Genomic DNA, 21907 nt, shown 5'->3' with positions numbered 1-21907 from the left:
CCTTGACAGCCATCTTTTTTAAATCATTCCAACATTTTGGGCCTTACGTTCAATAGGATCCTCAAGAAGTGGATGCAGGAGGGCTCTGGGGGTGCCGTGATAGAGTCTCAGCCTAGAAAATAAGATCAAAATACAACAATTCTTCCTGCAGTCAACATAATTCAATCCTTTATCTTCTCAAAAAAGCAGGGACATATACTATCTCTTCCCTACTTACTGTATTTTGTTAATGAGAGGTAGATAAATAGATGAAATTTGGAGGTACAGGAAAACCCAAGTACAAATTCTGAAATTGGAAGTACAGGAAAACCCTGTGACCTTGGGGATGACCTTGTGAACCTTGCCTGCATATATTGGGTAGGCTCTGTCTCCACTGTTCCAGCTAGCCCCAATCCACCAGTACTTATAGATTCAGAAGCCTTTGATCTCTCCAGAATTAGCAGTGGTCAGGCCTACAATGGACAGGTCCCAGAGAAAGGCATGCACAGTTATGGAACAGCTACCGTCTGTCCTGGGCAGGAGAATCAGGAGTCTCTGGTTTGATGCTGAAGAGTCTCAGAATCCCAAACCCACAGGCCACTGTCTGGAGGCTCCCATCTCGTTTCTTGCCTTCGGCAACAACTTCTACCACCGCAATAAGGTTTGGATTATTTAAAGACATGTGGAAATACACAGGCTGAAACAGAGGAATGAAATGTCAACATCCAGATCAACCAGCTAAGGCTTATATAGCATACTCAGAAAAGGAAATGAATAGCTGCTATTCATACTGCACTTAAAGATGAACACAATGCTTTGCAATTACTATCTCATTTGATCCTCAAAACAACCCTGGGGAGTAGTGCTATTATTATACTAATTTTGCAAATGAGGAAACTGAGGCCCAGGGAAGTCATGTGACTTGCCCACATTCACCCAGCCAGGAAATACATCCCAAGATGTGAACTCAGTTCTTCCTTCCTAGGTCTAGAGTTCTTTGCACTACCCCACCAGCTGCCAAGAAGAACTGGACAGATTTCAATTTCATCCCAGAAGTTAATGCCAGAAGTCATGAACTCCTACTACTGTAGATCTCTTTAAGTAACCCTTTCCCATTTAGAGAAAGAAGAATAAAGATAACTAGTTCAAGATGTTGACTTTCTTTTTATGGAATCTTTTGTTAGAATCCAGGCATGTACAACAGACTTCCCATCTGGACAATGCTTCTCTCTCTATCAATGCCTTAAGCTCTCATCTGAAAAAATACTACTGGGATATCCTACAGCCTAACAAACACATTTCAAGGGAGTAATCACAAGTGGAAATCTGTGATATATACTCTTATCACATTACTAGAACATAATGGAAAGAGCCTAGAAAGGTACCCAATGCCATTGACTTACTACCAACAAGGATTATATTGAAATCAACACGTCCTTTCACTCCCCCCCCCCAAAATCAACCCAGAAATATAACTTATTCAATTACAAAGAAATTTATTGAAATAATTTAATGTGCCCAGCATTGTGTGGTTTAGATGATAAAAATTCAATTCTGAAATTCCAATATCATCATTAATTTTATAGAACATTACAAAATTGTTTGTGCATGAAAATGAAAGCATTAAATAATATTAATATGAGACTGTGTGGTACAGTGATGAGAATATAAATCTAAAGCTCAGGAGAACTAACTTTTTTTAACCCTTATATTCTGTCCTAATAATAACTCTACATCAGAAAGGCAAGAGTTAGGCGAATGGGGTTAAGTGACTTGCCCAGGATCACACAGCTAGGAAGCGTCTGAGGACAGGTTTGAACCCAGGTCTTCCCAACTCCAGGACTGGGGATCCAGTCTCTGTGCCACCCAGCTGCCCTGAGAAATAATTTCTAACCCAAGCCCTGCAACTTGCTAGTTCTATGATTTCTAGTAAGTTACACTGGGTCTCAGTTTCCTTATCTACAAAATGAGAGGGATCAGTCTAAAAAAATCCCTCTCTAAGGTCCCTTCCAGCTCTATGATTCTATTCTTCTGGACTAATTCTGTTTAAACTAAGGAGGTTTTTTTTTTCATGTACAAAATATCTTTCTGAGCAGAAAGAATAAACGAATATCTTTTTGTGCCTAAAATATCTTGAACTTTATGTTCATAAAATGAGATTTTTCTGGAGCATGCAAGTTACTTTAGCATTCATGTAGGTGGTCATTTTGAGATCACTGAATATTTGTCTCAAATCATAAGACAAGGAGGTACCACTGCCATGCTGCATTCCCTCCCCTCATCTGTCTGACAACAGTGAGAATGTCTGTTTTTGGACAGACAGCACAAGGCAGCTCGAGATGTGCTCACATTTCTGTTTCTGTGTCTCTCGATGTGTACCTTCCCATTTGGGAATGAAAGTATCTTCATTCCGTGATGGCTTTTCTATTTCGCCAAATTAAATTTACTTCTTTTTATTTAAAACTAATAAATGTCACAGACACAGAAGATGGAAACTTGGTTTGGCTGATTGGGTTTGCTAACCAGCAGGGAAATAAGAGTCCACGTGAGCATCAGATGGAAGGTGGAGCTGCAGTGGCAACAGAACCCAAATGTTTCCTTGAGTACAAAGTCAATGCTGGAGGACAATGAGGCGGTCGATTCAGCCCTCCCAGTCTTGGTGGACCACAATGGCCCCCAAGAGAAGGCAATCTCACAAAGACAAAGATCCTGCAGGGACAGAGGCTAGTCTTCCTACCATTTGATTTAAACTTGGAATAATCCTTCTATTAACGAGTCATTACCATGGTGTCACTAAGAAAACGTTTACTGTAATCACAGACTGTCAGCAAGGGATAACAGAGAGACGCATTAAAACATCAGCCATGAGATATAAATCGTTATTCTATTATCTTTTATTGCAAAATGATGAAATAATGACCACTTACTGTTGACAGGTGGTTGGACTAAGAGAGAATTATGTTTCTGTTTCCAAAGGCTCAGGAACCGTTAAAGAGGCCCACTCTAAAGGTAAGTTAGTCATCATTGCACCTTTTATATTTATACCTCTGCATATCAGTTTTACAAATACCACATGCTTTCCCTCCCGCAGTAAAACAAACGTTCTAAATTCCACACATGGAACAATAATCATCCCATAGCCTAGAGGTCACCTTGAAATGGTTCTATCTGAATGCTTGGGTCCGGCAATTTTCAGCAACTCCAGATTTATGGTTATATGCCTTTCCCTTTCATTGACGATGGAAAATAATTATTTTGCAACCAAAAAAAATCTCCTCAGTAATTTATCTAAAATGACCCACCATTAGATTTAGCATTTAAAGATCTATTCTGTAAAGTTAGTCTATTGATGGCAGATATTAGAAAAAGGCTATGTGCACTGAGAATCAATCCGGGCCTATCCCTTGGCTGGTTCTATGAGTCACGGTGGAGTGTTCTGGCCTCAAGGGGAGATAAGACCCAAGGGCCAGTGGAACTGCTAAAATTTTTTTCTAGAAAGGTAAAGAGTTGTACTGACAAGGGGCTTGGGTTCCTAATTTTTTTTATCAGTTTATATAAAACCTTTTTTTTTTTTTGACAACTTCTCAGGTATCTGAATATTGCTTTATTATAGAGAAAAAGGCTTCATCCTTTGGATAAATATTTATCAAGCATGGAAGCATATAGTATTTTGCTAAAGGATTTACAGGGAAGTTAGAAGATAAGGTCCTGCAAATTTACAATTTCAAAACTATATAACAAACAAAACTGTTATTGGAGTGTGTGTATTTGGGAATAAACAACCTTTAATTACTGTAACAGAAAAGTTCTTCACAACATTGAAGACCCAAAGGCAATTACTCTAACTTTTACTTACTAATTTTCCTTTCACTCCATTTGCCTGGAATGTCAAGGAGAAAGCAATTCTTTAAGACTAAAACCAAATAGAGAAATGTGATAAAAAGATATTCTAAGTCATTACTGATTGGAGAAATTCAACTCAAAAGAACTCTGAGATATCATCTCACACCTATCAGATTGGCTAAAATGACAAATATGGAAGGGGATGTGGAAAAATAGAGACATTAATACACTGTTGATGAAATTGTGAACTGATCCAACCATTCCGAAAAGTAATTTGGAATTATGCCCAGAAAGTTATAAAATTGTATATCCTTAGACCCAGCAATACCACTGTGGAATTTGTTTCCTAAGGAGATCAGGAAAAAAGGAAAAGAATGGATATGTTCCACAATATTTATAGCAGCTCTCTTTGTGGTGGCAAAGAACTGGAAATTGAGGTGATGTCCATCAACTGGGGAATGGCTCAACAATTTATAATATATGATTGTGAAGGAACACTACTGTGCCATAAGAAATGATGATCAGGTTAATTTAAAAAGAAATTGGAAAGACCTGCATGAACTTATGAAGAAGAAAACAAGCAAAACCAAGAGATCATTATAGAGAGCCACAGAATTAATATTTGAAGAATGACTTGTGAACGTCCACCTCCAGAGAAAAGACTGATATACATAGAAACATGAAAGATATAACTTATATGCATATATTTTTGTCAGGTGATACCTTCTATGATGCAGAGAGGGGAGGAAGAGATTGAGATACCTGGGAGTTTTCATGTAACCAACAAAGTAATTTTTAAAAAGGCCTAAACCAATGACATGTCATCTTTTACACAAGTTTCAACTTATTCATGGTTCATTCATGGTTCATAACATACTCACATGTTAACTGTATCCAACTAAAATATGATTCCAGGAGGTGAACGAAAAATGTAATTGTTTATCAGGACAACTTAGCAATAGCTGTAAATAAGTGCCTAAAACCAAGGGAGCTATACTGGAAATGTAATTAAGTAAAATCAGAGAATAAATTTCTATTCATCAATTAGAATTATCTGAGTAGAATATCCAAATCAAGCTCTGCCAATTATGTCCAAGAGATACTCACTTGTGACAGCCTAGATGAGACTTCTATTCACCCAGCTTCATCACTTATCTAATTTGACAGTTTTTCTCCATGACAGGATAAACAGATTAATAAATCATCTAAACATTCTCTGTCCTAATGCTTTCATCTTCAAAACACACTGACACCATTTAGCCCTCGTGCTAAGTTTTCATTTTTCACCAAGACTGGCAGAATCAAAATTGGGCTTCAAAATATGCACTTTTCCTGAATGGCTCAATACATCGGTTTATAGGACTTCACTGTAATTATCCCTGACCTCCTAAATGACACGTGTTCCTTTATTCTCAGACAGAGACAACACAGGGCTACAAGGACAGGTAAAGGCTAAGCAGAAACTAAGGAAATTTCTTATATAGAAAATAACCTGAAAATATTCCTTTCCATGAGATAAAGTTCAACAGTGCATAAACAATATCTCCCTGATCATTTCAACCAAGATTTCCTTCCATGGAGAAGATGAATCCCTGACGAAGGGCACTGAGTTGAAAGTTCAAGAATCTGTCTTCTACTCTTGGCTCTACTGCTAATTCATTAGCTCTGACTGGAAGATCATAAATATTAACCCTAGAAGGGACCTTAGAGGTCAACTAGTCCAAATTTCTCATTTTGCAAATGATAAAACTGAGGCTCCCCAAAAAGGTTGTGTGACTTCCCCTAGGTAACACAAATAGGAAGGTGGCAAAGCCAAGTCGTTTGACTCCAAGTCCAGTATGCTAATGAGTTGTCCAAACATTCTACATCTGTTTCCTCATCTAACAAATAAGGGGGGCCATGTATTCTGTCACCCCAAACACAAAACTGGAAGCAAAGTAGATACCAATTCACTGGAGAATAGCTAAATAAATTGTGATATTTTAATGCAATGGAACATTACAGTAAGAAAGGGGGAATGTGATGAATGATCTAGGAAAGTAGAATAAACAGAACCAAGAAAACAATATGTAGAATGTGTGCAGCAATATGAATAGAAAGAATTGCAGCCACACAAAAATCAAATTTTGCAAAATTGAAAAAAATAATCCTAAGCCATTAGCCTGTTGGTTCCCTCATTAGACTGTAAGGTCCTCAAGGACAAGGACTGTCTTTTGGCCTTCTTTGTATCCCCAGAGCTTGGCATAGGGCCTGGCACATAAGAGAATAATTTGTCAGAATGTGAAAAAACTTTTTTTACAAGTAATTGGAGATAATAAAATGTTAATATGAAAAAAGAAATAAAAATAAAATAAATGTTGTTGTTTCTCCTCCATTTTTTTCCTTTTAAACATTATTTTATTTGGTCATTTTCAAACATTATTCATTGGAAAAAAAAAAAAGATCATTTTCTTTTCCCCACCCCTCCCATAGCTGGCGCACAATTCCACTGTGTATCACATGTGTCCTTGATTCGAACCCATTTCCATGTTGTTGGTATTTGCATTAGGGTGTTCATTTAGGGTCTCTCCTCAATCATATCCCCTCATCCCCTGTAGTCATGAAATTGCTTTTCCTCAGTGTTTTTACTCCCACAGTTTGTCCTCTGCTTGTGGATAGTGTTTTTTCTCCTATATTCCTGCAGATTTTTCAGGGACATTGCATTGACACCAATGGAGAAGACCATTACGTTCGATTGAACCACAGTGTATCAGTCTCTGTGTACAATGTTTTCCTGGTTCTGCTCCTTTCACTCTGCATCACTTCCTGGAGGTTGTTCCAATCTCCATGGAATTCCTCCACTTTATTATTCCTCTGAACACAATAGTATTCCATCACCAACATATATCACAATTTGTTCAGCCATTCCCCAATTGAAGGGCATTCCCTCATTTTCCAATTTTTGGCCACCACAAAGAGGGAAGTTATGAATATTGTTGTACAAGTCTTTTTCCTTATTATCTCTTTGGGGTACAAACCCAGCAGTGCTATAGCTGGATCAAAGGGCAGACAGTCTTTTATCGCCCTTTGGGCATAGTTCCAAATTGCCTTCCAGAATGGTGGGATCAATTCACAACTCCACCAGCAATGAATTAATGTCCCCACTTTGCCGCATCCCCTCCAACATTCATTATTTTCCTTTGCTGTCATGTTAGCCAATCTGCTAGGTGTGAGGTGATACCTCAGAGTTGTTTTGATTTGCATCTCTCTGATTATAAAAGATTTAGAACACTTTTTCATGTGCTTATTAATAGTTTTGATTTCTTTGGCTGAAAACTGCCTGTTCATGTCCCTTGCCCATTTATCAATTGGAGAATGGTTTGATTTTTTTTGTACAATTGCTTTAGCTCTTTATAAATTTGAGTAATTAGACCTTTGTCAGAGGTTTTTGTTATAAAGATTGTTTCCCAATTGGTTGCTTCCCTTCTAATTTTCGTTACATTGGTTTTGTTTGTACAAAAACTTTTCAATTTGATGTAATCAAAATGTGTGACTCTTTCTTTGTATTGCTTGGTTTTAAAGTCTTTCCCTTCCCAAAGGTCTGACATGTATACTATTCTGTGTTCGCCTAATTTACTTATATTTCCTTCTTTATATTCAGGTCATTCACCCAGTCTGAGTTTATCTTGGTATAGGGTGTGAGGTGTTGATCCAGACCTAATTTCTCCCACACTGTCTTCCAGTTTTCCCAGCAGTTTTTGTCAAATAGTGGATTTTTGTCCCAAAAGCTGGGGTCTTTGGGTTTGTCATAGACTGTCTTGTTAAGGTCATCTACTCCAAGTCCATTCCACTGATCCTCCTTTCTGTCTTTTAGCCAGTACCAAATTGTTTTGACGACCACTACTTTATAAAATACTTTGAGATCTGGGACTGCAAAGCCCCCTTCCTTTGTATTTTTTCATTATTTCCCTGGATATCCTTGATCCTTTGTCATTCCAAATGAACTTTGTTATGTTTTTTTCTAATTCAGTAAAAAAAAATTTTTGGAAGTTCAATGGGTATGGCACTAAATAGATCAGTGTGGGTAGGATGCTCATTTTTATTATATCGGCTCATCCTACCCATGAGTAGTTAATGTTTTTCCAATTGCTCAAGTCTAGTTTAATTGTGTGGAGAGTGTTTTGTAGTTGTGTTCATATAGTTCCTGTGTTTGTCTCGGGAGATAGATTCCTAAGTACTTTATTTTATCTAAGATGATTTTGAATGGGATTTATCTTCCTAATTCTTGCTGCTGAGATGTATTGGAAATATATAGGAATGCTGATGACTTATGTGGGTTTATTTTGTATCCTGCAACTTTGCTAAAGTTGTTGATTATTTCGATTAGCTTTTTTGTTGATTCCCTAGGATTCTTTAAGTAGACCATCATGTCATCTGCAAAGAGTGATAGCTTGGTCTCCTCCTTGCCTATTTTAATACCTTCAATTTCTTTTTCTTCTCTAATTGCTACTGCTAGTGTTTCTAGTATAATGTTAAATGATAGAAGTGATAATGGGCATCCTTGTTTCACTCTTGATCTTATTGGGAATGCATCTAGTTTATCCCCATTGCTGATGGTTTTACATACATACTGTTTATTATTTTTAGGAAAGGCCCTTCTATTCCTATACTTTCTAGTGTTTTTAATAGGAATGGGTGTTATATTTTATCAAAGGCTTTTTCTGCGTCTATTGAAATAATCATGTGATTTTTGTTGGTTTGCTTGTTGATATGGTCAATTATGTGGATGGTTTTCCTAATAATGAACCAGCCCTGCATTCCTCGTAGAATCCTACTTGATCATAGTGATCCTCCTGATCACTTGCTGGAGTCTTTTTGCTAGTATCCTATTTAAGATTTTTGCATCTATATTCATTAGGGAGATTGGTCTATAGTTTTTTTCCTCTGTTTTTGACCTGCCTGGCTTCAGAATCAGTACTATGTTTGTGTCATAAAAGGAATTTGGTAGAATTCCCTCTTTGCTTATTATGTCAAATTGTTTGTATAGTATTGGGATTAGCTGTTCTTTGAATGTTTGATAGAATTCGCTTGTGAATCCATCAGGCCTTGGGGATTTTTTCTTAGGGAGTTCTTTGATGGCCTGTTGGATTTATTTTTCTGATATGGGATTATTTAAGAATTCTATTTCTTCTTCTGTTAGTCTAGGTAATTTATATTTTTGTAAATATTCATCCATATCACCTAGGTTGGTATATTTGTTGCCATATAATTGGGCAAGGTAGTTCTTAATGATTGCCTTAATTTCCTCTTCATTGGAGGTGAGTTCCCCCTTTTCATCTTTGATGCTGTTAATTTGCTTTTCTTCTTTCCTTTTTTTAATTAAATTGACCAGTACTTTGACTATTTTGTTTGTTTTCTCAAAGTACCAGCTTCTAGTCTTATTTATTAATTCAATAGTTCTATCACTTTCAATTTTATTAATTTCTCCCTTAGTTTTTAGGATCTCTAGTTTGGTTTTCTACTGGGGGGTTTTAATTTGTTCACTTTAAAGTTTTTTATTTACATTTCCAATTCATTGATCTCTGCCCTCCCTAATTTGTTAATATATGCACTCAGGGATATGAGTTTTCCTCTGAGTAATGCTTTGGCTGCATCCCATGAGGTTTGAAAGGATGTCTCACCATTATCATTTTCCTCGATGAAATTATTAATTATTTCTATGATTTGTTCTCTAACAGATTTTGGAGTATCATATTATTTAATTTCCAATTAATTTTTGATTTGGCTCTCCCTGTACCCTTAATGATCATTATTTTTATTGCCTTGTGATCTGAAAAGTCTGCATTTATTATTTCTGCTTTTCTGCATTTGTATGCCATGTTTCTGTGACCTAGTGTTTGGTCAACCTTTGTGAATGTGCCATGTGGTGCTGAGAAGGTGTATTCCTTTTTGTCCCTTTTTATTTTTCTCCATATGTCTATTAACTGTAATTTTTCTAAGATTTCATTCACTTCTTTTACCTCTTTCTTATTTATTTTTTTATTTGATTTATCTAAATTTGATAGTGGTTGGTTCAGATCTCCCACTAATATGGTTTTACTGTCTATTTCCTCCTTCAATTCTCCTAATTTCTCCATTAGAAATTTGGGTGCTATCCATTTGGTGCATACATGTTGATTAGTGATATTTCCTCATTGTCTATAGTCCCTTTTAACAAAATATATTTACCTTCCCTATCCCTTTTAATCAGGTCTATTTTTGCTTTGGCTTTGTCAGATATCATGATTGCAACTCCTGCCTTCTTTCTATCAGTTGAGGCCCAAAAGGTCTTACTCCATCCTTTAATTCTGACCTTGTGAGTATCTACCTGCCTCATGTGTGTTTCTTGAAGACAACATATGGTAGGGATTTGGATTCTAATCCATTCTGCTATTCATCTACGTTTTATGGGTGAGTTCATCCCATTCACGTTCAAAGTTATGATTGTCACTTGTGGATTCCCTGGCATTTTGTTATCCTCCCCTAATTCTGACCTTTCTTCTTTAGCTATAACCTTTTAAGCCAATGATTTACTTTACATCAGTCTCCCTAGTCCCCTCCCTTGATATGTTTCCCTTTCTAGCCCCTCCCTTTGTGTTTCCTTCCCCTCCTCCCTCTCCTTCCCTCCCTTTTTGTGTTCCCTCCCCCCCATCCCCCTTGGTTTTCCCTTCTCCCTTATCCTATTGGATAAGATAAAATTCATCTAGATGCTCTTCCTCTCAGAGTTGATTTCACTGAGAGTAAGGTTTAAGTCTCTTCTCTCCTTCTTATAGGAGAATTCTCCCCCTCCCCTTCCCATGTATATCTTTGTGTGAGAAAGATTATTCTATTTAGTTTTTTTCTATTTCTTGGAATATATCTTAGTACCATCATCGATTCCCCCTCTCCCTTTTTCTTTCTATCCCCCCTTTCTCCATATCATCTTGATGCCCCAAACTTTCTCTATGTATGATTCTTCTTACTACTCTAATGATGCATACAATTTTTGAGAGTTACACATTACATTTTCCCCACATATTAATATATATAATTTGATATAAATGTAATCCTTATAGAAGAGTTTGAATAAAAGAAAAAAATCACATTTTTCTCCTATTCCCTTTCCTTCATATTTACCTTTTCATGTTTCTCTTGCTCTTTGTGTTTGGATGTCAAACTTTCCACAGAGCTCTGATCTTTTCTTTACAAACATTTGGAAATCTTGTATTTTTTTGAATTCCCACACTTTCCCCTGGAAGTATATATAGTCAGTTTTGATGGATAGCTGATTCTTGGTTGAAGACCCAGCTCTCTTGCTTTTCTGAATATCATGTTCCATGCCTTAGGGTAGTTCAGAGTAGAAATTGCTAGGTCCTGTGTGATCCTGATTGGTGTTCCTTTATATCTAAATTGTCTTTTTCTGGCTTCTTGTAAGAATTTTTCTTTTGCTTGAAAGCTTTGGAATTTGGCAATTACATTCCTGGGAGTTGTCTTTTGGGGATTTATTGTATAGGATGATGTTCTGTGAACTCTTTCAATGCATATTTTGTCTCCTTTTCCTAGAATCTCTGGGCAGTTTTCTTTTTATGATATCATGTATTATGATATCAAGATTACTGTTTATTTCTGGCTTTTCTGGTAGACCAATGATTCTCAGATTGTCTCTCCTTCCTCTGTTTTCCAGGTCTGTCACCTTGTCAGTGAGATATTTTATGTTATCTTCTAATTCTTTAGTCTTTTGACTTTGCTTTATTAATTCTTGCTCTTTTGCAAGATCATTGTCTTCCAATTGCCTGATTCTGACCTTTAAAGACTGGTTTTCCTTTTCAGTTTGGTCTGACCTGTTTTTTGAGGCTTTGAGCTATTTCTGCATTTGCATATTTTGGTCCCTCAGAATGCTGAGTTCTTTTTGCATTGTTTCCCATTTTTCCTGCCAGAAGGCTTCCATATTTTTGATAATTTCCAATTTAAATTCTTCAAGAGCTTGTGGAGAATTTCCATTTCTTATGGAAAGTTTTGGAACATTTGTTTGTGTTTCCTCTTCTATGTCTTCTGTATTTTGCATTTTTGCTCCATAAAATGTGTCCAAAGTCACCCCCTTCTTCTTGCTTTTCTTGCTGTTTGGAGGCCGTTGCACCTCTGCACTGTTTGCTATCTCTGTGGTTTTTTCTCCCCTTTCCAGTCAGAAATCTGAATGAAGAGGGCTGGCTCTCAGTGTATGTTTCTGATGATCCAAGGTTTTAGCCCCAGGCAAATTCTCCGCAGTTACGCTGTCTTCCTGGGGAAGCCCAGGGTCTGCCCTCCCCTGCCTGCCAGCATTTCGGGTGTTACTGCTCTCAGTTCTCTCCAGCTAATTCTCTGCTGCCTTACTTCCATGCTCAGCCTGGCACAGCACTGTCCACAAGGTACCCCAGTGCCTTTGCCTGCCCTGAGGTTCCTGTCCTTTCGGGAGGCCCTGCACTCTGTAAACCTCAAAATTTCTTATTCTTATAAATGTTGGAAATTTCACCATTGGGAAATTTCATACTTGAAAAATTTCCTATTGATAGTGGGTCTTGACTATTGGAATGTGAATCCCATTGGCATGGGAGGTTCCTTCTTCTTCCCTTCTTCAGATTACTTTAGGACAGAAACCTTTTGCTGAACAATGGAAAGGACTTTGACCTATGCTTAAGCATAGAACAGGAATTTCTTTGAATCATGATTGATTTTAGAATTGATACAATGGAGATACTTGGAATAAATCTCCACCCTATTCAGTCCTAACAGGATTGAGTAAGGGCTGCAGCCTAGATCAAAGATTTAATAATTTGAAAATATGACCTTCAACAGACATGTGCAAAAGCCAGAAACCTCTGGGCGGTCCTGGGTTAAGCTAGAGCCTCCATTGGCACAGGGAAATTGATGAACAGTGATTGGTAGATGGGAGAACTGAGAGGAGGAACTTGGATGGTTTCCTTAAAGATAGGAGGGTCTGGAGACTTGAGGGGGAGTTGAGGAGTTTGGTCGGGGTGATTGCGGTGCTCTGGGAAGCCTGCTCTGAAGGAAGCTGAAGGTGGGGCCCTCTGAGACTGTTTCTCCATTTTGGTCACGTGAGTAATAGGGACTGATCTCTTTTCTTTGCCCCAGCTATCTAAGGGCTTGGGCCTTTTGGCCCAGCCTAAACAGAAGGGGTATTTAAGCCCTATTCCCTTCTCTCCCTTTTCTCTCTCTCTATCTCTAATTCCTTTCTTGCTCCTATTGTAATTAAACTCCAAAAAAGGCTGACGGCTGACTTGAGTTTTTCATTTAGGAATTACATAGCTGAATTCCTTGGCGACCTTAAATTAATATATATCAGTCTTTTAAAGTGATTCCCTTGTAACAACTCTGGGGGGGGGGAAGGAGTCCTGGCCTCCCTGAGCCCTAAGGACTCCTGATGGGATTAGGTTCAACTGGGTTGGTCTGGATGTGCCCTGAGGCAAAAACCTCCGATGAGACTCCTATTGAAGGACCCAGCCACAGGGCTACAGGCTCCCTCCCTCCCTCCTGCCCTCCCCCCAATCTCTCCGGCTGCTTCCCTGCCTTCATTGTTGGAAGCCTCGAGCCTGGCCCAGGTTGCTTTCAAGGTGCACCCTTCAGAACAGCACCTTTGCCGGCCCCGAGGTTCCTGCCAGTGCTGGGGGCTCAGCACTCTGGGTTAGGGGGGAGGGGTCCTAGGACCTTCCTTCTACCTTCCCCTTAGACCTGAGTGTTCTAGGATTCTGGCTTTTGGGGGGCATACTTTTTGATTTGAGTCCAGAAGGAGGGTTCTCCGGCTCTGTCCTGTTGTTAAGTTTGAATTTCAGTTCCCTTGGAGCATTCAGTTTGTGATTGGTAAGGAAGGATTTTCAGAGGTCTGAACTTTTGCTGCTTCTAAGCTGCCATCTTGACCAGAAGTCCTCTCCTCCATTTTTTAAAAGGGCCAATGACATCTTGAGGCAATGTCTTAACTTGTGCATGGATTTAAGCGAGGCAAAATTGCACAGTCATTAGCCTCACTCTCTTGCCAGACACTTACTACATGTTTACTGACTGACAATGAGAGATGTGAGAAGACACTCCTATTCTACTTCTTGGCAGAAGAGGGATGCCCACAAGAGCTATACACTACACATATCTTTGGACTTTTTTTCAATGTATTAATCAGATATGCCAATTTTTTCTTTTTCTTGTTTTTAAAAATATTATTTGTAACATAGGATGGTTCTCTGGGAGGAAACTGGTGAAAAGTACTAGGGGAAACTAAGATGATCTAAAAAAATTAAATCAATAAATAAAAACTTTTAAAAAAATAACAAATAAGGAGCAGGTAGTGTTGCTCAGTGGATAGAAAGCCAGGCCTGAAAATGGGAGGTCATAGGTTCATATCTGGCCTCAGACACATCCTAGCTGTGTGACTCTGGGCAAGTTGCTTAACACCAATTTCCTAGCCCTACCGATCTTTTGCCTTGGAACCAATATTTAGTATCAATTCTAAGACAGAAGGTAAGGGTTAAAAAAAACCCACAAATATAGTTACCTAGCACAAAGGAAAACAATAAATACCATTAAAGCAGCATGCTAAAAAATGGTGTTATTATCAATCTATGTATGCATGGTGAATGAACTCTGCCTCAGCAGAATTCTATTCTGATGAATCCTCAGTATCCCAAAGTCAGAAGTTACTCTCCTAGATTTAGGTCTCACCAATCATGGAATCATGGGGTTCTGGAGCAAGGCAATACCCCAGAGACCTTCTACTCTAACTTCCTCCACCTCATTACAGAACTTGTCTGTCAGGGACCCTGCTGGAGCTACAATGTCTTTACAGGTAGATGAGCCAGTCAGTGCTAAAAGCAATAGGCCCATTTATTGATATGTTTAAGGGAAGGCCGTGTCGTGTGGCTCAGCTGGAGACAACCTTAGGGAGAATAATAGGGCAGTCCACTGATTTTCCCCCTTTATTTTATATGTCCTGGGACCAGCCTATGAAGTCCTCACATCAGGGCTAGAACTAGCATTTTCCAGGGAAGCCTGGGAAGTGGGAAGGAAGGAATACAAGCTGCCAGAAAACCTCAGACCATGGTAGAAAGGACTCCTCAATGGTCTAGCAAGAGGATCCTCCCAGAACATGGCACATGTTTACATCAAGCCTTCTCAGAGACATTTTGGCAAGTTCTTCAGATCACCACGCTAAGCTCAGAGGTCATGGGCATCACAACAGCTCAAATGTTTTAAGGAAGAGGAAACATTTAATGCAAATGGTTTCAAATTCCTGAGGTCACAAGCTGGGAGCCATTAGGCAGCTTGGAAACTCAAAGTTTCTAGCCTGGAGTAAGATTCTAGATATGTAGGTTTGGGGGAAAAGGGTAGGATGAGGGGGTGCCAGGCAGGAGGAAGGAAAATAGCTAGGGAAGAGATGGCCTACTGGGCAAAAAAAGAAACATAATTAAAACTAGGCATTCTAGGGATAGTTAGTTGGCTCAGATACTTTCTAGCTACGTGACCCTTGGCAAATCATTTAACTCAAATTGCTTAGCTTTTATACCTTGGAACCAATACTTAATATTGATTCTAAGATGAAAGGTATGAGTTTTTTTCTAAAAGTAGACATTTTATCCCACACTGCAACCCTACTACAATGACAAGGTTCCCCAGATAAAAATATTCTATGGGAATTTAGGAAAGGATTATGAGGAGTCAGAAAATGCTCATAAATATACCACTAATCTACAACATTCTTACTACTACACAATATGACTTTGTCCTATTTCATAATTTGAGAGAGTTGGTTTAACCAAACCCCAATTCCGGAACACATCTCCAGGAAAAACAATCTTCCACTTCCAGAAATATTCTTGGGTTATCAAACTCATTTTTGGTGAATAATCAGTGAGGAAACCTGCTACTGTACCAGGGTAATAGTAAAAAGACAAGACCTTCATAGAAGAGTAAAGCTCAGGACAGACAAATGACTCCCAATCTTTGGCTGAAAGTGAAGTTCCAAACTCCCAGACAGGAAGGGAAGCATCCCTTTGTGAAACAAAACCAGATTTTTACTCACTGCAATGGTATTTATCAGTTCTCCCAAAGCATTGTAAAGGCAGAATTATGTCTCTCCTGGTTATGGGGTTAACTGTTCAGTCTAGGCCCAGACTGAATAATCAAGTCAATGCCAAGGCCATTCACAGATTCCATTTGGATGACACTGATACCCCTTGACAGCACCCACTTCTCAGCAGGCAAATTGCACTGCTCTCATTACTCTAACAAGTAAGAGGCATTCAAGAATTAGTTTCTCATCTCCTTGTTATGGGAAGCAAAAACAGCCACATTAACTTCCACAGCACAGGAAGACACCAGATGAGACAGACTGTGGGGCTCTAGCAACATCTGGTGGCTGAGGGTGGACTCTGGTTAAGAGTGGCAGGCTGTGCTTGAAACCACATGTGGTTGAAGAATGAGAATTCCTGGCCAGCTACTTTCACAAAATAAATAAAGGGGGAAAAAATGAGCTCTGTCACTAGGAGTCAAAAGCATACTTAGTTAAAGGAATGGACTTAACCAAGAATTATTTCTTTTTCAAAAATAAAATGTAGCAATTGCACCAGATTTTGGGCCTCTAGGATTATTTTTAAGATCTTTTTCTTTATATAGTAGAATGAATTATTAAGTGTCTCCAAGGAATGGAAAGGTAATACTTCTCCCCAGAAGGAGATTTTCTGGATGTAGAAAGTATTGAATCACAGAACCTGTGAGCAGAAAGAGCACTTGAGAGGTTATCTAGGCCCCACAAACAGAGGTAGGGTTGAACACAACAATTTGGAGACACAGGGAAACAGAGGTCTAGTGCAGAAGAAGAACAAGAAGTTACAAGAAAACACAACTCATATTTAGGTTAAGACCGATTTGAAAAGGACAGAAAATCATTACACAAATTAATGAAATAATATTTTGTCTTCAGAACTATATGCTGTCATCCTGGTAAAATTCAGTAAAAAATAAAACATACTTGAGAATTAGAGTTAAGCTGATCAATTAATATATCCCTAGGCTAGGAATGTTTTCTAATGCCAAATATCGTCGAACTCTGCTCACAATAATCATCATCATCATCTGCATCATCTCCCTTTTGCACTAGGCTTCAGAGTTTTCAAAGAGTTTTCCTGTGCAATATCTCATCTAACTTCACAATAAGCATAGCACAGTGGGAATCCCAGGCCAGGTATGAAGCTGTAACAGTCCACACATTTGTATGTTTAAGGTAGATGTTTGATCTATAGAATGATATGAAGAAATGCATGGTCAGACCTGTGCATGGCAGTAAAAGTCTTGACCTGTGATCTCAGCATTCTTAACATTCTGGGGTGAATCCAGGCTTCTTTGTCTTCACCTGGTTAGAATACTCCACGCCTGGAACTTGTCGTAATTTACATTAGAACCAATAGCAATCCACTGTGTACTGTTGCATATGTATTACATACCTCTTACCTCATTATCCTAATAAAAATGGAGGAATAGCCAGATCTGCCCTCTCTTACCTTTTCTCTTACTTGGAACTTGGCTCCATGCCAAGGAATCACTCCCTCTATGGAGCCCCATTGTTTTCTCTAAAGATCTTCTTTCTTTAATCTTTCCTTCCTTCTCACCTGACCTCAGGCCAGTGCAAACTGCACTCAGAGCTTAGGCTCTCAATCTGTCAGAGGTTATTCTCTTACCTGATCTCTATCCTCATACCTGATTCATGTATTGCTGATTATTTTTATCTTTCTCCATTGTATCCCTACAAAGAAAGATAACAGGAACTCTTCTGTGCAGTCCCTCCCTGCAATCTGATCTGTATGCATCTGCCTCAGTTTCTCTAATCATCCCTCCGGCTTCTGTTCTCCTCCTCAAAATCATAATCTGGGAGATATTCCCTTATTTGTAGTGGCTGCTGGCTGGCTCGCTGCAGAAGCCAAAGGCCATAGGTTCAAATCTTGGTTCTACCACTTATGTCCTCTGGGACCTTAGTTAATCTTGCTAGGCCTCAGCTTTCTCACCTGTAAAATGAAGGAACTGGACTAAATCCAAGCCAAGAGAATATGCATTTAGTAAGCACCTATTATGTGCAAGGTACACAAAGATAAAACAAAAAGCTTCAACCATCAAGTCCATGATATTCTCTTAGGAGTTTCAACATGTAAACCACTGATAGCTAGTTGAAATAGTCTTTGCTTTTATTGATTCTACTAAGTATAGAAAAAGGGAAATATATATACACATACACATATATATTTATACACATACATATATACATATGGAATATCATAAAATATATAAATATAAGTAAAAATTATCAGATCATAGATTTAGAACTAGAAGGAACCTTGAAGATCATCTAGTCTAATATGCACACCCATGCACACACACAATACACAAGCTACGAGAGGCTGCATGATATACTGAGAAGAGAACTGGCCTAAGAATCAGGATCATCTGGGGTCATCTCACCTATGACATAGACTGGCCATATGGTCCTGGACAAATCACTTCACCTCTCTCTATCCAACAACTCTAAAATTACAAGTTAGAGACTAGTTATTGATAAGCATGAGAAGAAGAAACTCTCTCTTCATAGATAGATAGACAGACAGACATAAATATAGATAGATTGAGAGATGGGTAGACAGACAGGTAGATAGATAGAAATGGCTGGATCTATAAACACAGACTGAGAGAAAGAGAGAGAGAGAAAGTGAGAGAGAGACAGACAGACAGAGACAGACAGAGAGAGACAGAGAGAGAGAGAGAAGAGAGAGACAGAGAGAGAGACAGAGAGAGGAGAGAAGTGGGAGAGAGAGACAGACAGACAGACAGAGAGAGAAGGAAAGAGAGAGAAAGAGAGAGAGAGAGAGGGAGAGAGGAAGAGAGAGAGAGGAGAGAGAGAGAGAGAGGAGAGAGAGGGGGGGAGAGGGAGAGAGAGGGAGAGGGAGAGAGAGAGAAGGAGAGAGATGGATAGATGAATAAACAGAGACAGGTAGACAGATATCGATGGATACTTGGAAAAAGACTGATAGACAAATAGACAGAGGGAAGTGGATAGATAGGTAGATAGATGGATGTATAGACATATAGATAGGTAGACAGATATTGATGGATCTATAGACACAGAGAGAAGGCATGAGAGAGACAGATAGGTAGACAGATACATAGACAAACTGATAGACAAATAGACACAGACAGATGGATAGACGGACAGACAGATAGAAGGATGGAGAGAGACATAAAGATAGATATATAGACAGACAGACAGACGGACAGACAGATGGATGGACAGACAGACGGATGGACAGATAGATAGATAGATAGATAGATAGATAGATAGATAGATAGATAGATAGATAGATAGATGGAGATATGGATACATAATAGATACATAGTTATATGTAATCACATATTTATGAAAATCCCTCTTCCTACAGATACACACTGTGTATACACATATACATATAAAACGCCTATATATTGTAGATCCTCTATCAATATTTTGAAAACTGTATTATTATCTCCATGTTAAAGATGAGGAAACTGGGGGTCCAAAGACTCGCTAAAGGTCACATAGCTAGTTAGGTAGTAAAGCAGAAACCAGGACTCAGACCTGCCTATATATTTTATACCACATATCTAATTGTGCCTTTGTCCATTTCCTTCATTAGAGAAAAAGTTTGTGATTAGCAGAATCAACAAAAGTAAAGCTCTCAACCACATTCCAGTGCCCATAAAAAGCAGGGAGGCTTGCATTGCTATCTCCATATTTCTGGAAGCACGGCAATTACTCAGCACAACATAATTGCATTGCTGCGCCAGTCATGCCTTTAAATGTCTGCTTAAATGCAAGTAGGTGGCACAATAGATAGAGTGCCAGGCCTCGAGTCAGAAACATTCATCTTCCTGAGTTCAAACCTGACCTCACACACTTACTAGCTATTTGACCCTGGATAAGTCAAGTCATTTAACTCAGACTCAGTGATCTCATCTGGAAAATGAGCTAAAGAAGAATATGACAAACCACTCCAATATCTTAGCCAAGAAAACTCCTTTGTGCTAATGGTCACAAAGAATTGGATGCAACTGAAATGGCTGATCACTGGGGGGGGGGGGGGGGCAGGGAGAGGAGAAGGCAAGAATCCTCTTTAAACTAAATTTGTATCAAGCCAGTTCTTATACTCTCTGCTGGCTTGAAAGATGTGAAGGTCTTCAGGTTGACATCGATTCTCTGTACCCGACTGCCCCCTGCTGTTGCAGAAGGAGAGAAGGCCCAGAAAGATTGTTGACAAAGACCTTGGCCTGGACTGGCCAGGGTTCCATGATGTGGCTGATGGCCAGGACTAAACCTTCAGGATCCCCCGGCCTGAGCCTTCAGTCTCCCAGCAGTGTGTCCTGCTCCCAGGCTGACCAAGAGGAGAGCTCCCATCCCCTCCAGCTCAGGCTTCAAAACAAAAACTACGAGGTTGTGAACCACGAAGCCCAACAATACTTAGCCAAGAGGTCTACAGAGACGGCAGCCGTTTCCGAGATTCCCTGAAAGTTTTGCCAGCTTGGGACACAAATCTCCTTAACCCTACTGACAGTGAGCTCTGTATGAACTCTCCTTTAAGAGGGAAAACAGTAATTCCACAGTCTTAAGAGCTTTCTATCACGGGACATTAATTCCGTAGAGACTTGGCACGGGGCGTTGAGGAGAGGGAACAATATTAAGAGAATATATCCACAGACATACATACAGGGGAGAGCTGTCTTTTGAATATGATTAACCACTAAGTGAAATTAAAAAGGGCTTCACCACGGCAATAACGTGGTGTTACTTCAAGTTTTCAGCAATAAGTTGTAATGGGTGACTAGTGACTAAGTGATGTTGTTGTTCGGTTGGTTTTCAGTCATGTTCCATTTTTTGTGACCCCATTTGGAGTTTTCTTGGCAGAGATACTGGAGTGGTTTGCCATTTTCTTCTCCAATTCATTTGACAGATGAGGAAACTGAGGCAAACTAGTTGTGTCTGACTCTTCGTGACCCCATTTGTGATTTTCTTAGTAAAGATACTGGAACAATTTGCCATTTCCTTCTCTGGCTCATTGACAGATGAGGAAACTGAGGCAAACTAAGTGAAGTGATTTGCCCAGGGTTGCACAGCTAGAAAGTGTTTGATTAAAACTCAGGGATCTAGCCACTCACTGTAGCATCAAGGAGGTAGCACAGTCAGGTAGAAATGGCATTGGCTTTGAATTCAGAGAGAAAATCTGGGTTCAGATTCCATCTTTGCCACTTGGGACCTGAGTAACCTTGAACAAATCATTGTCTTCACTAGAACATAGTTTCATTATATATGAATTGAGGGGATTGCATTAGGGAACAGCTAAATGTCCTTCTGGTCCTAAATCTATGTACCTATAATCCTATAAACTTGCCTAAAAAAAAATCTTGTTTTGTTTTGGGAGCTTCATCTTTGGCATACTGTGGAAATTTTCAAAACTGAACAACACTGAACTGTTTGATGAGGGAGGAAGTAGATCAAAATTGTACTTTTTCTGCTCTTCCTCTCACACATGAGAAAGAAACTACCTATTGGAATATCCTGATTCTAACAACACTCCAAACCACAAAGGTAAGGGAAAATGAAGCCTATTAGCACAATAGCAATAGAAATGTATAAGGAAGGGGTAGATAGGTAGCACAGCAGATACAGCACCAGGCCCAGAGTCGGGAGGACCTGGGTTCAAATCTAGCCTCAGACACTTCACAGCTATGTGACCCTAGGCAAGTCATTTAACTCCACTTGCCTAGCCCTTGCCTTTCTGCCTTAGAATTGTTATTAAGACATAAAGTAAGGGTTTATAAAAAAAAACAAAGAAATGTGTGAGGAAGATATTTTTGCAGGGATATATGTAGATCAATCGGTAGCACAAAAGGGACTATACATTCAAGGCACAAGTTCAGAAAGTTTATGTACCCATCAATTATAGGATGACATCTTCTTTCAATGACACAGAGACCCAAAATGGCCCTTTGATGCAAGTGAGGCCCTTGGCCTTGAGCAGCTAAAATGGCC

The 21907-nt window shown here is 39.1% G+C and overlaps 1 protein-coding gene across 7 annotated transcripts in view; it reads right to left on the bottom strand.

The window, feature by feature from the left end:
• NPHP4 (nephrocystin 4) overlaps positions 1-21907 on the bottom strand; it is a 187610-nt gene that overhangs the window by 134733 nt on the left and 30970 nt on the right. For all 7 annotated transcript variants that reach the window (XM_056795926.1, XM_056795929.1, XM_056795927.1 and 4 more), the window contains 2 exons: positions 504-676; positions 48-112 (listed from right to left, as the gene is read on the bottom strand). In XM_056795926.1, the coding sequence (XP_056651904.1) occupies positions 48-112; positions 504-676 (238 nt within the window). The remainder of the gene's footprint in view (positions 1-47; positions 113-503; positions 677-21907) is intronic.

The sequence above is a fragment of the Monodelphis domestica genome, chromosome 4 (assembly GCF_027887165.1).
Source record: "Monodelphis domestica isolate mMonDom1 chromosome 4, mMonDom1.pri, whole genome shotgun sequence".
NCBI lineage: Eukaryota > Metazoa > Chordata > Mammalia > Didelphimorphia > Didelphidae > Monodelphis > Monodelphis domestica.
The sequence above is the reverse complement of the archived record's forward strand: the minus strand, read 5'-3'. Positions and strand labels throughout refer to the sequence as shown.